This window comes from Engystomops pustulosus, chromosome 6 (genome assembly GCF_040894005.1).
Source record: "Engystomops pustulosus chromosome 6, aEngPut4.maternal, whole genome shotgun sequence".
NCBI lineage: Eukaryota > Metazoa > Chordata > Amphibia > Anura > Leptodactylidae > Engystomops > Engystomops pustulosus.
Window position 1 is genome coordinate 148,338,265 of NC_092416.1, and position 17,405 is coordinate 148,355,669.

The following is a 17,405-nucleotide window of genomic DNA, read 5'->3' on the forward strand; positions in this document are numbered from 1 at the left end:
AACAGTAGTAATAGTATAGTATAGTCATAGTAATATTAATAATAAATATTAATACATATTAATCACACATATTAATTCTAATTAATAAATAATATTAATAAAATTAACTATTTATTACTAATAGTAGCAATAGAATAGTATAGTCATAGTGATAATAATTACCATTAATATTTATTATAACTATTACTTTGACTATACTTAATAATTAATTCATAATAAATTAATAATTAATTAATAATAAGGATTTGTTATATATAACAATTATTTATTAATTATTTAATATTAATAATTAATAATAAATAATAATATACTTAATAATAATAAATCATTAATAAATAATAATATTAATTAAAATGTATTATTTATTCTTAATAGTAGTAATAGTATAGTCATAGTAATATTAATAATATTTATTTATTAATAATATATATTTATATTTATTATTAATATTACTATGACTATATTATTATTAGTACTATGGGTTTTTCTACTACTGTATTTTTTCTTTTTTTTCTTACTTCTATAATATTACTATTTTCTAATTACTATATTACTATATTACTACTCTTGGTGTGACTGCATTATAATAAAATTCTATTACTATAATATTACTATTATTATGCCTATTTTATTATCACTAATAGTTTTTCATTTTTTTAGCTAAACTATTACTATTATCAATATATTATTAATACTTCAATATTACTATAATATTACTATTATTATTACTACTAATTTTTGTACTACATAAATAATATTATTAAACAATATTATTAATACTTTAATACTATTAATATTAATACTATTAATACTATATTATTATGATTACTATATCACTATGACTCTATTATTATATAATTACCAATAATCTTCCAGCAGCCATCTTGCACTGATGAAACATTGGCTGCCTGGGAGCAGGATCTTCAGCCAGGATCTTCTCTGGTGGCTGAGTAGAAATTGGCGGGCGCTGTGCTGCCTCATCCTGCGTCTTCTTGGGGGCTCTGCTTCCTCTTCAGAGTCTTCCTCCCTTTTCCTCTTCTTCACCTGTAGTTTGATGAAGCATGGCCGCTCTTCTTCCTCATCGGAGTCAGCACAGAGCTCTCTGACCATGGCCGCTCTAAGTAACAGAGTCCTGTCCATGGCTCTTGCTCTAGGAGGTTCTTCTTCTTTTCGGAGGAATTGCTGCTGGGCTGCAGGGTTGGTCGGCATCAGGCGCTCCATCTTGAACAGGGGAGATGGAAGGAATCCAGCGCAGAAGGCCAGCCGTCTCAGAAGCTCTTCCGGAGGGATGCTGGCGTAGACTGAAGAGGGAGCAAAACAATATCAATTATTATTCTGTAACATCTCCATAGAAGAGGTCTTAGATTGATGGGGTCTTACACCCAGCACCCCCACAGATCAGCGGATATACAGAGAAGGGAACAGGAAGAAGACAGCGCCGTTCTCTATGTAGTGCTCAGACCAGCCAAACTGCAGTGACACTGCTCAGCCACTACACAGAGAATGGCGCTGTCTGCTTTCTGTTTATCAGCTGATCTGTGGAGGAGATGGGTGTTCACTCCCCACCAACCTGATATTCATGATTTTAGCAAAGTCCCTGCCAGTCTACTTACAGGATCCACAGTCGGGGGAATATCCAGTGTCCATTTTCTTTCTTCTCTCGTCGTCTCCAAAAAACAAATTAAAAGTCTTGTTACTATTGGGTTTGGTAAATGTGAGATGTTTCCCCTTGTCTTGTATAGTGACCCCTGCGGCTGATATTGGGGCAGAGGACTAGACTCGTCTATCAGCGGCCGCCATGAAATAACACAACACAAGAGAAACTGACATGACGGCAGTGACATGAACAGCACTGGCCAATGGGGGGCGCTGATAGACGGGTCTGCTCTACTGCCCCTGCTATTTTGGGGATTTTACCATATACAGGGGTTGGGGTTCCCAGTAGGCCCTGAACCTGCCATAACTATACATGATTGAGTATTTTGGGGGCCTATGGATAAAGTGGGGCCCCCTATAACTCCCCACCTATAATACATTACCCATCCGCCACTGACCTGTAACAGTCTGAAGATAACGGATTTTTTTTCCTGGTTCAAAACTAAACAGTGCAATCCTATTGGCTGTTCATTCATACTGTTGCTATGGTGACAGATGCAGCTGACAAGACACTATTTTCAGTAGAAATGATTATAATAACTTTCCTTTTATATTATCTAAACTATAATGGGAAATAAAAAGCATCTGCTGGGTGATGTTTAGGTTTCTCTAGATATGAATATACTCAGTGCTGCAGCAGCCAGTCCTGCCAGTCTCTTCTTACATGTATATGGCGGGTGATTACTAGAGACATTTGCTGGCTCCAGCATCATGTTATATCCCTGGCATCAGGCCTCTCATCACCGAGCCTCAATGTTATACACCTCTCAACTTTTGGGCAGGAGAAAGAAATCCCTCCCTTTTGCCTTAAACCACGCCCATTATCCCACCCTTTGCCCCACCTAAGGACAACATAACGCAACATGAGGAGGCTGGAGGACGGGAGGCCACAATATGAGGGGGATAGAGAACGGCCATGTGAGGGGAGTGGGGGGTAGGGGTACAGATAATATTATGTACAGTAGAAGTTTAGGGAGATAAATAAAAGTGGAAAACCAAATGTAAAGGAGGTTAAAATGTAAGAGGGGTTTTATGTTTATATGTAGCAGAGTTACATTAGGTAGTATTATACTGGTCCATGGGGGGGGGGGGGGGGGTTTGTCCACAGTAAGGGGGTGTTTTGCTATGAAGGGGCCATTATGGTCAATATTATAGTATGCTTTCAGGTGGGGCAATGGGCGTGTTTTAGAAAATACGGGGAGTGGCTTTTTCCCATCTTTCTCCTACCCAAAAGTTGGGAGGTATGACCACTGGGAACCTAAATGTGACCACTAACCCTAAGGCAACTGCACCTAGTCCTACTAACCCTAAACTACTGGACCACCAACATATACAGTGCCATTTATAATTAAAGGGGTTATCTGAGGTGAGAGAGATCGGGGCGTCAAAACAAGAGAGCAGTTGTACTTCCCTCGTCTGCTGCTCCGGCCCAGGGCTGTACGTCCCACCACTCCTTGACTGCATGTATACAGAGGCGCAGCAGTGACATCACAACCAGAACGGCAGCCGCTGCAGGTACTGGCTGTGGTCAGTGTAACACATAGCCTGCACGCAGAGGCTGCACAGGGGGTGCTGTGGTGGAGACGTCACTGCTGTATCTCTGTATACATACAGACCGGGGTGATGGGGACAGTGCTGCAGGTCCTGGCTGTGGTCAGTGTAACACTTACACAGGCTGCAGGCAGAGGCTACACAGGGGGCGCTGTGGTGGTGACATCACTGCTGTATCTCTGTATACATACAGACCGGGGTGATGGGGCGCTGCAGGTCCTGGCTGTGGTCAGTGTAACACTTACACAGGCTGCAGGCAGAGGCTGCACAGGGGGCGCTGTGGTGGAGACGTCACTGCTGTATCTCTGTACATATACAGACCAGGGTGATGGGGCGCTGCAGGTCCTGGCTGTGGTCAGTGTAACACTTACACAGGCTGCAGGCAGAGGCTGCACAGGGGGCGCTGTGGTGGTGACATCACTGCTGTATCTCTGTATACATACAGACCGGGGTGATGGGGCGCTGCAGGTCCTGGCTGTGGTCAGTGTAACACTTACACAGGCTGCAGGCAGAGGCTGCACAGGGGGCGCTGTGGTGGAGACGTCACTGCTGTATCTCTGTACATATACAGACCGGGGTGATGGGGCACTGCAGGTCCTGGCTGTGGTCAGTGTAACACTTGCACAGGCTGCAGGCAGAGGCTGCACAGGGGGCGCTGTGGTGGTGACATCACTGCTGTATCTCTGTATACATACAGACCGGGGTGATGGGGCGCTGCAGGTCCTGGCTGTGGTCAGTGTAACACTTACACAGGCTGCAGGCAGAGGCTGCACAGGGGGCGCTGTGGTGGAGACGTCACTGCTGTATCTCTGTACATATACAGACCGGGGTGATGGGGCGCTGCAGGTCCTGGCTGTGGTCAGTGTAACACTTACACAGGCTGCAGGCAGAGGCTGCACAGGGGGCGCTGTGGTGGAGACGTCACTGCTGTATCTCTGTACATATACAGACCGGGGTGATGGGGCACTGCAGGTCCTGGCTGTGGTCAGTGTAACACTTGCACAGGCTGCAGGCAGAGGCTGCACAGAGTTTCGAGGACAGGAGGCCACAGGTAAAGGAGTATGGATGACAGGAGGAGGATACAGGCGGAGGCGACAGGACAGGGGGCTACAGGCGGAGGCAACAGAAAAAGGAGGATGGAGGATAGGAGGCCACAGGTAGAAGAGGCCATGTGAGGAGGGGTCGGGTTAGGAGTACATATAATATTATGTTTAACCCTTTAACGCTCTGCGCCGTAGCTCTACGGCGCAGAGGTATAAGGGATGTATGAAGAGGGCTCACGGGCTGAGTCCTCTTCATACAAAGGTGGGGGTTTTTGCATTTTGCATAAAACCCCCACCGCTAATAACCGCGGTCGGTGCTTGCACCGATTGCGGCTATTAACCATGTGATTGCTGCCGGCAAAGTCGCCGGCGGCGTTTAAGAAACGGCGGCGCGCGTGCGCCGCCATCTTTAATGCGATCGCCGCGCCCCCGAACGTCATCGGGGGGCGGTGATTGGTTGTCATGGTAGCCTCGGGTTTTCTTTTGACACGAGGCTACATGGCTTCTGCAGATTCGTTACAATGAGCCAGTGGCTCATTGTAATGAATGTGCTGCAAAAATGCCATATATTGCAATACAGAAATATTGCAGTATATGGTAGGAGCGATCTGACCATCTAGGGTTAATGTACCCTAGATGGTCTAAAAAATACTGAAAAAAAAAAAGTTTAAAAAATAAAAAAAATTTATAAAATATTAAAAATTCAAATCACCCCCCTTTCCCTAGAACAGATATAAAACATAATAAACAGTAAAAATCACAAACATATTAGGTATCGCCGCGTCCCAAAATGCCCGATCTATCAAAATATAAAAACGGTTACGGGCGGCGGTGACCTCTGAGGCGGGAAATGGCGCCCAAATGTCCGAAATGCGACTTTTACACCTTTTTACATAACATAAAAAATGAAATAAAAAATGATCAAAATGTCGCACAGACCTCAAAATGGTAGCAATGAAAACATCGCCTCATTTCGCAAAAAAAGACCCCTCACACATCTCCGTGCGCCAAAGTATGAAAAAGTTATTAGCGTCAGAAGATGGCAAAAATTTTTTTTTCTTTTTTGTACACATTCGTTTAATTTTTGAAAATGTATTAAAACACAATAAAACCTGTATAAATTTGGTATCACCGCGATCGCACCGAACCAAAGAATAAAGTAGGCGTGTTATTTGGAGCGAAGAGTGAAAGTCGTAAAAACTGAGCCCACAAGAACGTGACGCACGTGCGTTTTTTTCCCCAATTTTTCCACATTTGGAATTTTTTTTCTGCTTCGCAGTACGCGGCATGTTAAAATAAATAACATTACGGGAAAGTAAAATTTGTTACGCACAAAATAAGCCCTCACACAGGTCTGTACACGTAAAAATGAAAAAGTTATGGATTTTTGAAGTTGTAGAGCGAGAAATGAGCCGAAAAACCCTGCGTCCTTAAGGGGTTAATTTTGGGCAGGTAAATAAAAATGGAAAACAGTGTCCTCACCGCACTGTGACCGGGTGCCATAGACGTCTATGGGGACTGTGATCCAGATACAAATTGTGCGTCCAGGTCACGGTCCTCATTGCATTAGTTTGCATGAGGCCTAAATGAATTGATCACAGTCCTGTTGCTACTTACAACGCACCAAAGTTCAATTACACATCTCTCCTTCGACAATATCTACCACTATCTTCAGTCCAGTAACATCTCTGCTTGCTGACATTGAAAAAATATTATTTACTGAACACAAGGGTTTAGTTCTAAATACATCAGTGCTCAGGGAGGAGAGATTGTGGACGTACTTGAAATACATTTCATAATGCTATTCAATCATATCTTGTGAACACGGCCTTTCCCCCGCTCACCGTAACATAAAACTACCGTATATACTTGTGTATAAGCCGAGTTTTTCAGCACAAAAAGTGTGCTGAAAAACGTCCCCTCGGCTTTTACACGAGTCAATATAAAAATAAAAAATACTTAAAAAATAATAAACTTATATACTCACCCTCCGGTGGCCCCGATGTGCCGCGCTGCTCCCCCGATGTCCGTGCGGCTCCTCTTCTTGCTTCCGCTGCGTCTTCTTTCTTCTGCTGGGCGCCGCCATGTTTTCCTCCCGGGCGGCGCCTAGCGTGACGTCAGCAGCGGTGCATCATACTAGGCGCCTGCCGGGGAAGATCAATGGCGGCGCCCAGCAGAAGAAAGAAGACGGGCGCGGAAGCCTGAAGACGAGCCGCACGGACATGGGGGGAGCAGTGCTGCACATCGGGGCCACCAGAGGGTGAGTATATAAGTTTTTTTTTTTTTTAATGCTGGGCAGTGCTGTATACTACTGGGGGCAAGCTGTATACTACATGGGGCAAGCTGTATACTACATGGGGCAAGCTGTATACTACTGGGGGCAGGCTGTATACTACTGGGGGCAAGCTGTATACTACTGGGGGCAGTGCTGTATACTACTGGGGGCAGTGCTGTATACTACTGGGGGCAGGCTGTATACTACTGGGGGCAGGCTGTATACTACTGGGGGCAGGCTGTATACTACTGGGGACAGGCTGTATATACTGGGGGCAGGCTGTATACTACTGGGGGCAAGCTGTATACTACATGGGGCAGGCTGTATTCTACTGGGGGCAAGCTGTATACTACACTGGGCAGGCTGTATACTACTGGGGGCAAGCTGTATACTACTGGGGGCAAGCTGTATACTACTGGGGGCAAGCTGTATACTATTGGGGGCAAGCTGTTTACTACACTGGGCAGGCTGTATACTACTGGGGGCAGGCTGTATACTACTGGGGGCAAGCTGTATAGTACTGGGGGCAAGATGTATACTACTGGGGGCAAGCTGTATACTACTGGGGGAAGGCTGTATACTACTGGGGGCAGGCTGTATACCACTGTAGGTTTTCCCAGTTTTTGGTGGTAAAATTAGGGGTCTCGGCTTATACTCGGGTCGTCTTATACTCGAGTATATACGGTAATATTTTATCTTTATTCTCTGGTTCACTACGATTGAGGTGATACCTCATTTATGTAGTTTTTCTTGTCTTTGCTTAATTTTAATGAGCAAAACCAATATTGGAGAAAGTCACGAACTATCGACAACTTTTCAGGGCCATAACTTCTGTACTTTTATGTTGTCAGATCTGGTTGAGGGCTTATTTTTCACGAAAAGAGTTGTTCTTTTCAGTTGTATCGTATTATGTCATGTAACTTTTTTTGATCACGTTTTAGAACATTTTTTGTGAGGGTGTTTGATTAAAAGTTGTATATTACGAGAGTTTTTGGTGTGTTTTTTTATGTCATTCAAATTATTGTTCAACATATTAGATCAGGGGTCCTTAAACTTTTTACATAGGGGGACTTTCACGGTCCCTCTCAAACCGTTAAAGGGCCGGACCAAAGTTTAAAAATAAGAAATTCCCTTGTACACTGCACATATCTTATTTTTAGTAAAAATATAAAGCAGGAACAAATACAATATTTAAAGTAAAGAGCAAGTACTTACCAGCATCTCAATGGGAAGTATGGGCCTGCTTTTGGTCGATAAAATGGTCAATGTCCGGTTCCATGTTTGTTACCACTTAGTCTGGATCTATTCGGAGATTTTAGATGTGCTGCCAAATATGGTCGGCATTTTGAGTGCATGGTTCCGGAGATGAGGATATGTCTCAGAGGGGAGCGATGCATAGAAATTGTGCAAGCTGCTTGACTTGAACACGTCTTTCAGAGAGTCACAATTCTACAGCTCAGCCAGTTCCATTTGGTATCCATAGAAAATGGGTTAGTGAATCCACACATACACACATCAGTGGTTTCTCTTCTAACAGCTTGTGAGTTGTGGGGAGATGGCAAAAATTTTGCTCCTTCACTCGCTTGATGATGAGGCCTAATTTTACTTGGAATGCTTTTACGTGTGATGCCATATCACAGATGAGCTTCCCCTTTCCTTGAAGTTGCAAATTGAAACTGTTGAGTAGCTCTGTTACATCTGTCAGAAAGGCGAGGTGCCATCTCCATTCTTCATCATTCAGTTCCGGTGCTTCCTTGTTTGTTGAAAGAAGAAAAGTTGGAATCTGTGGAAGCAAGTCATAGAAACGTCTCAAAACTCTCCCACGACTCAGCCAACGGACTTCTGTGTGGTGCAGAACATCTCCATAGGTAACATTTAGTTCAGACAGAAATTCCTGAAATTGTCTGTGGTTTAGTGCATTAGCTCTGATGAAGTTAAAGCAAGATACCACAATTTTCATAACAGAGTCCCACTTCAATGATCTCCTACACAGCGCTTGTTGGTGGATGAGGCAGTGTATTCAGGGCCGATTCTAGCATATTTGCTGCCTGAGGCGAATATTAAAATGCTGCCCCCCACCCTCCCCATTGCCCACTCCCTGTTAAGTAAATGCTAAAAACTTTACTAACAATTAACATCCCTACAGACAGCTCCCTGACACTGTGTGACTGACTACAGGTCCTGGGAGTCATTGGTGGCGTCTAGTACCTTATACACGACAATCTCTTCCATCAGGAGGACTTTATTCCGGGTTCTCCAATCCATGAATAATCACTGCTGAGTTCACGGCCAGATATCTTCAGCTCCGTGCAGCATCTCCACCCGGGGTCCCTAAAAATACCACAGTCATATATATATATTCTACTTGAATTATAGCATGTACAGCACTAGAGATGAGCGAGCACTGAAATACTGGAGTGCTCGTTACTCGAGTCGAACTTTTCCCGATGCTCGAGTGCTCGTCTCAAATAACGAACTCCATTGAAATCAATGGGAGACTCGAACATTTTTCAAGGCGACCAAGGCTCTGCACAGGGAAGCTTGGCCAAAAACCTGGAGACCTCAGAAAATGATGGAAACACCACGGAAATGGACAGGAAACAGCAGGGGCAGCATGCATGGATGCCTCTGAGGCTGCTTAATCGCACCATTATGCCAAAATTATGGGCAACAGCATAATTGACCCTGACACTATAGGGGATGGCATGCAGAGGCAGCGGCAGGCTAGAGAGTGGCATGGCGACATACCCCAAATGGACTCAGGCTTCAAACCAATTAAAAAAATTCCTTTTGGCGAGGATAACATGTAGCAGTGTACTTATCAGTATTTGGCCTGGTTATGGCGGCAGAGAGGAACCAAAGGAGGTGAGGTATATTTAGTCGATAACACAGCATAGTGGCGACAGAGTGACCAAGTTCCATAACGTATCTGGTGAAACACCCAAATAATGAGCCTGACACAGCTCGACTTTTGGAGGCAGCTATGGAGACGACTTTTGGAGGCAGCTATGGAGACGACGTGTGGAGGCTGCTATGGAGACAACATGAAGTGGCAGCTATGGAGACAACGTTTGAAGGCAGCTATGGAGACGGCGTTTGAAGGCAGCTATGGAGACGGCGTATGGAGGCAGCTATGGAGACGGCATTTGGAGGCAGCTATGGGTAGGGCGTGTGGAGGCAGCTATGGAGACAGCATGTGGAGGCAGCTATGGAGACGGCGTGTGGAGGCAGCTATGGAGACGGCGAGGGGTGGGCCAGGATAACTGTTGCCGGGGCTGTGCTCCTGATCTGTGTGCGATCGAGCACACAGCCTGTAACAGGATCGTGCTGTCTATGTGACAGTTCGATTGTGTACTGGGACAGGGGCCCGATTATTATCAGTCTCCTGTCACAGCAGCAACTGTATACAGAGAGAGGCTGCAGGGAAGGTGCTGTATGCATCCTCTCTGCAGGTCTCTGTATACAGATCACTGATGACACTGATCCAATGGGCTCTTACCATTAGATCACTGTTATCTGTGATCTACATTTGAGTAAAGCAAGGAACACATATAATATGTGTTCCTCCCTAAATGTGCCTCTGTAAACAAAAAATAAAAAAACGCAGAAAATAACTTAAATAAAATTTCAGCAGCATCAGCCCCAGACTGGTCTGGGGGCCGCCGTCAGCCATAGTCCTCTCTGTAGACAATAAGGCTGCATTCACACAAACGTATGCCCGCCAGGCCGTAGCCGTGCGGGCATGCGTTTGGTGCCATGGAGAGGAGGAGGGGGTGACCCCACCCCTCTCCATTGAAATGCATTGGGTACTGCCGGTAACACAGGGAAAGACATGTCATTATTCCATGTATGGAGCAGTATCTGTGCGGCCATTGCCATCTATTGGGAACATATGTACAGCTACAAGCTTGCGGCCGTGCATACGTCCCCCATATGGTAGTGTGAATGAAGCCTAAGGGTGAGGTTATTACATACGTTTTCAAACGCATCACAACAGCTGAGAAGAGATTTGTCCAATTACATTGCTGTCAACATTGTGTTAACAAAACACATGCATCAATGCAATTTTACTGCAAGCGTTTTGTATTTAGCATGTTTAGCAATATACTGTATCCCATATACAGCCCCCCCCTAGCTTAGCAATATACAGGCGGTCCCCTACTTAAGGACACCCGACTTACAGACAACCCATAGTTACAGACGGACCCCTCTGCCCACTGTGACCTCTGGTGAAGCTCTCTGGATGCTTTACTATAGTCCCAGACTGCAATGATCAGCTGTAAGATGTCTGTAATGAAGCTTTATTGATAATTCTTGGTCCAATTACACCAAAAATTTTGAAACTCCAATTGTCACTGGGGCAAAAGAAAAAAAATTGTCTAGAACTTCCATTATAAAATATACAGCTTCGACTTACATACAAATTCAACTTAAGAACAAACCTCCAGACCCTATCTTGTATGTAACCCGGGGACTGCCTGTACTGTATCCCATATACAGCCCCCCCAGCTTAGTAATATACTGTATCCCATATACAGCTCCCCAGCTTAGCAATATACTGTATCCCATATACAGCCCCCCCAGCTTAGTAATATACTGTATCCCATATACAGCCCCCCCAGTTTAGTAATATACTGTATCCCATATACAGCCCCAGCTTAGTAATATACTGTATCCCATATACAGCCCTCCCAGCTTTGTAATATACTGTATCCCATATACAGCCCCCCCAGCTCAGTAATATACTGTACCCCATATACAGCCCCCCAGCTTAGTAATATACTGTATCCCATATACAGCCCCACAGCTTAGTAATATACTGTACCCCATATACTACCCCCCAGCTTAGTGATATACTGTATCCCATATACATCCCCCTAGCTTAGCAATATACTGTATCCCATATACAGCCCTCCCAGCTTAGTAATATACTGTATCCCATATACAGCCTCCCAGTTTAGTTATATACTGTATCCCATATACATCCCTCCAGCTTAGTAATATACTGTATCCCATATACAGCCTCCCAGTTTAGTTATATACTGTATCCCATATACATCCCTCCAGCTTAGTAATATACTGTATCCCATAAACAGCCCCCCAGTTAGTAAAATACTATATCCCATATACAGCCCCCCAGCTTAGCAATATACTGTATCCCATATACAGCCCCCAGCTTAGTAATATACTGTATCCCATGTACAGCCCCCCAGCTTAGTAATATACTGTATCCCATATACACCAACCCAGCTTAGTAATATACTGTATCCCATATACAGCCCCCAGCTTAGTAATATACTGTATCCCATATACATCCCCCCAGCTTAGTAATATACTGTATCCCATATACATCCTCCCAGCTTAGTAATATACTGTATCCCATATACATCCTCCCAGCTTAGTAATATACTGTATCCCATATACATCCCCCCAGCTTAGTAATATACTGTATCCCATGTACAGCCCCCCAGCTTAGTAATATAGTGTATCCCATATACAGCCCCCCAGCTTAGTAATATACTGTATCCCATACACAGCCTCCCAGCTTAGTAATATACTGTATCCCATATACACCAACCCAGCTTAGTAATATACTGTATCCCATATACATCCCCCCAGCTTATTAATATACTGTATCCCATATACAGCCCTCCCAGCTTAGTAATATACTGTATCCCATATACACCAACCCAGCTTAGTAATAAACTGTATCCCATATACAGCCCCCCAGCTTAGTAATATACTGTATCCCATATACAGCCCTCCCAGCTTTGTAATATACTGTATCCCATATACAGCCCCCAGCTTAGTAATACACTGTATCCCATATACAGCCCACCCAGCTTAGTAATATACTGTATCCCATATACAGCCTCCCAGCTTAGTAATATACTATATCCCATATACAGCCCACCCAGCTTAGTAATATACTGTATCCCATATACAGCCTCCCAGCTTAGTAATATACTATATCCCATATATAGCCCCCCCAGCTTAGTAATATACTGTATCCCATATACAGCCCCAGCTTAGTAATATACTGTATCCCATATACATCCCCCCAGTTTAGTAATATACTGTATCCCATATACAGCCCCCCAGCTTAGTAATATACTGTATCCCATATACAGCCCACCCAGCTTAGTAATATACTGTATCCCATATACAGCCTTCCAGCTTAGTAATATACTATATCCCATATATAGCCCCCCCAGCTTAGTAATATACTGTATCCCATATACATCCCCCCAGCTTAGTAATATACTGTATCCCATACACAGCCTCCCAACTTAGTAATATACTGTATCCCATATACAGCCCTCCCAGCTTTGTAATATACTGTATCCCATATACAGCCCCCCACCTTAGTAATATACTGTATCCCATATACAGCCCTGCCAGCTTTGTAATATACTGTATCCCATATACAGCCCCCCACCTTAGTAATATACTGTATCCCATATACAGCCCCCCAGCTTAATAATATACTGTATCCCATATACAGCCCCCCAGCTTAGTAATATACTGTATCCCATATACAGCCTCCCAACTTAGTAATATACTGTATCCCATATACAGCCTCCCAACTAAGTAATATACTGTATCCCATATACAGCCCTCCCAGCTTTGTAATATACTGTATCCCATATACAGCCCCCCAGCTTAGTAATATACTGTACCCCATACACTACCCCCCAGCTTAGTAATATACTGTATCCCATATACAGTCCCCCCCCAGCTTAGTAATATACCGTATACCCTTCAGCTGAAATCTGGCCACATATAAATATATAAAGCCTACCCTCTGGAAAAAAAGAATCTGGCCTCATATAATATATACAGCCCCCTATTATAAAATTATTATGGCCCCATATAATATATACAGCACCCCCCCAGTATAAAATGTTTTCTAGCCCCATATAATATATACAGTACCCACCCCCCACCCTACCAGTATAAAATGCCACCTCCCCACCCAATTATTAGTGAAATTTAATTAATGAAAGTACATGAAAAATAAAAGAACATATACTCACCTCGATGCAGTCGGGTCCGGTCTTCTGAAACCCGTGGCTCCGCATAGTGACACAGGTGGTGTGATGTCATCATCGGGCGCCTGTGTCGCTATATAGAACGGAACAACGCCAGCAGCCAGAAAGGCGCTGCGTCGCTCCACATATAAATTGCGTCTGTTTCTTAAAGGGACAGGCGCAATTTACTTTGCTGGTGGGCGATTCATGCATTAATGGGCGCCCGAATCGCCCTCTTTAGAGCGTTTAGTTTCGCCACTCTTTGAAGGGATCCGCACTCTGCTGCCTGAGGTGATATTTTCATCTCGCCTCATGGCAGATGCTGCCCTGTGGGTAGTATACAGGGCTTATTTATTGTGTATTTATAGTGTATTTATCTATTAAAGCTACAGAAATCCATTCTAATCATTACCTTACTCCTTGCAAACAAACCTTGGCGCTGTAAAATTATTCCTGTATCTGTGGTGCTCCAACACCTGAATGTGTGCATGTGCACCGAAAATAACATTGTTACCACTTTTGTGAATAGCGAAAGACGTCCATGTGAGTAGTGAAAGACCCTTATGGCTAATCTTTCCCCTGGACCCAGGTGGTAAGTAAACCAGTTTTTATACATATACACACCACCAGAGGCATACCAAAGGCACTTCATACTACTTGGATTAAACAACTGTACTATAATGGTGGATGGAGGCCACGGCTTGTCTTATGCCTACAGCACTATAAACAATATATACCTATAGATTGTGGATATGGACCTTTTTTGGATTTTTTTTTTTTTAATGAAGCTATGTGTATATCTGCAGGTTTCATATGAGGAATATATTTTAAAGTGCATGAGCCCAGCACATTGATTATTGTGATACATTGTGATACATAGTTTTATGCTACTTTATTCATATTAAACAATAACAAATATCTTTCCAATTCAAACAAAGTTTTTATTGTGGTTGTATATAGATGGTGCACTTTGCATTTTTATTTTGTTAACTTTTGAAACTTGATAGTATCCTATATACCCAGGAAAGCAAAGTTGCAGATGTGTTATCACCCTTCATCCTTTAATGTTTAACCACTAGCTGTAATTTTACACATTTGTAAGTGTAAGATTTGTAAGTCTTTTAACGTCATAATAAACTCAAAGGATCGGTTAAAAATGATGCCAATATAAAGCAGAGTTATGAGAAATGTTAGTAGCAAATTTTGGGTGATAAAACTATTTAATATAATAGATAATACATCTTACCAGTCTGCGTTCTAGAAACATGCTGGCGAGCTAATGTAACAGTTTGATATTATTGAGACCAAAAGAATATTAACAAACCTTTGTAATGTTACTCGATGATTGGTAATTGGTGTTTGTATAACTATATTTAGTATATTATTGGATATATCCATTGTATATCTTGGATTGTTGTGTTCAAATGAAATACATTAAAGGAAACCTACCATTTAGAATGGCAGGGGTGAGCTGTAAGTACCGAGCACCAGCTCAGGGCGAGCTGGTGCCGGTACTTACTTTCGTTAGTGTTATAAACCGCGGAATCGCGGTTTTAACACTTTTTAAACTCTAGACCAGAACAGGCTTCGGCGCTGCGCACGCCTACATAGAAATAGCAGCGCCGAAGCCTCTCCTGCTCTAAAGTTTAAAAAGTGTTAAAACCGCGATACCGAGGTTTATAACACTAACGAAAGTAAGTACCGGCACCAGCTCACCCTGAGCTGGTGCTCGGTACTTACAGCTCACCCCTGCCATTCTAAATGGTAGGTTTCCTTTAATAAAGCATAGATAAAAAAAGGTAAGTAGCAGGTGATAATACTACATATTGCCTGATGATGTCACAATATATGGTGGTTGGCGATGGTATCCAGAACTACATTATGACGTCACATTGTCTGATGGGTTTAGCCTTCCAATTCCGTATAGAATGTCACTTGCCTAGGAGAAGAGGAGATAGCGGTATCTCTGTGGCAGGATTCTATCAAAAGACTTAGTTTTTTGGTGATTTTACAAGAGTTTGGAGTGCTTTCAGCCATTTTTGGCATACAAACAAGAATGCCGAGGCGTTCTAGAAGAAGAACACGGGAGCGTCCATCAGCAGACCCCATGGCAGCCGAGGCTTTCCTAGACGACTCTCCTATAGCCAGCCGTACCCGGAGCAGATTGCGCCACCGGGGGAGAGGAATATCTCCAATGGACCAAGGGCCGCCAGAACGGAGGAGACGTACCACCTACAGGAGCCGTTTCCCTGTGAGATCTGGAGGTAGGAGTGCTGCACCCACTAGCGGGCACCCTGATGATCCTCCTCCTTCTATTAATGATGATAGACTTTGTGCTGACCCTGAGGAGCCACCATCATGTCCTATCTGTTTAGAGGACTACGCAGGAGGAGCACACATCATCCAGCTTACCTGCTCACACGTATTTCACAGACAATGCATCATTCGCTGGATGAGGGAAGGACATACCTGCCCGTTGTGTAGAGCAGAAATGGAAATGATCCCGGCCTGGATGGATGGTGTTGGATTCATCGAAATCCTCAGAAGTTCCACAATGCCTCAGCAAGGGCGAATAAGGATGTACTTTGATAACCAATGGAGAAATATCACCTTTCTATGAGAGACCAATTTATAATACACCATCATATTTCAAGAAAGATCTCAAGTCATCACATCTCCTTCTGAGCCAGTGCAGCAGTTACCCTACCACCCGGACTGTATATATGGAGGCCTATCACCACTCTGTATCTATTCATCTTACTCTCTTTCCTATCTACCCTCTATTTACCCTTCCAATATCCATTTACTCTCTATCTATCTATCCTTCTATCTATCTTTCTATCTATCTTTCTATCCATCTATCTATCTATCTATCTATCTATCTATCTATCTATCTATCGTGTGTAATATAATATATTTACTTGTCTGATCTGTTGAATGTCGAATTCAGTAGAATAAACTTCTATTATGTAACTATGATTCTGTTTTTAGTCTTATTTCTTTGAGCATAGAATAGTTATACATCTTGTAAAAGTGGTGACCCCTCTATGATTTCTGTGTCTATCAAATCCCAAACAATCCCCCTCACAATGAACCCATCAAACAATTAGTTTTCATTACCAATTCCAGTGAGTCTTGTATTGCACTCCAGGAAACAGGTGAGTATCTAGGAAGGGATCCGATCCCCCTGGATAAATGTATAATCAACCCTAGAACTTCAAACTTCGTAATTTGAATATTAAACATCCTTTTTATTGCGGCATAGTACAGGAATGGGTGATGTTTCTACAAAATGTCTTTTTCAAACATGGTAACAAAGTATAAAATTGGTATAATATAACCATCATCTCAAAAATGTGTCAAAAGTATTACATTAAAGGGGTTTTCCCAAAAAGAAAAGTCGAACTTGCTAATTAGGGGGGTCTCAGACCCACACAAATCATGAAAACGAGGTGTCCGATGGAACTCAGTCAGACCCCTTGTTGCACCGTCAGACTAGTGGAGCATACGGCCGCACATGACCATTCTACTCAATCTTTATGGAGCTGCCGAAAATTGCCAAGTGCTGCGCTCACCGATCTCCTTCAGCTCCATAGAGATAAATAGAGCAGAACGGTCATGCAGGGCAGTCTGCTCCATTAGTCTGATGGAGCGACAAGGGGTCAGACGAACCCCTCGTTTTTGTGATCTGTGGGGGTCTCAGCCAGGACCAATTCTAGCAAATTTGCTGCCTGATGCGAATATTAAACTGATGCCGCCCCCCCTCCCTCGCTCCCTGTTAAGTAAATGCTGAAAACTTTACTAACAATTAACATCCCCACAGGCAGCTCCCTGACACGGTGCGACTGA

General features: G+C 43.4%; 1 protein-coding gene across 2 annotated transcripts in view; it reads right to left on the reverse strand.

Annotated features, from left to right (window-relative positions):
* Positions 1 to 804: 804 nt before the first annotated feature.
* Positions 805 to 17,405, reverse strand: part of LOC140064634 (uncharacterized) — an 80,409-nt gene continuing 63,808 nt past the window's right edge. For both annotated transcript variants that reach the window (XM_072111715.1, XM_072111716.1), the window contains 3 exons: positions 16,026 to 16,170; positions 1,614 to 1,667; positions 805 to 1,301 (listed from right to left, as the gene is read on the reverse strand). In XM_072111715.1, the coding sequence (XP_071967816.1) occupies positions 859 to 1,301; positions 1,614 to 1,667; positions 16,026 to 16,170 (642 nt within the window). In that variant the 3' untranslated portion in view covers positions 805 to 858. The remainder of the gene's footprint in view (positions 1,302 to 1,613; positions 1,668 to 16,025; positions 16,171 to 17,405) is intronic.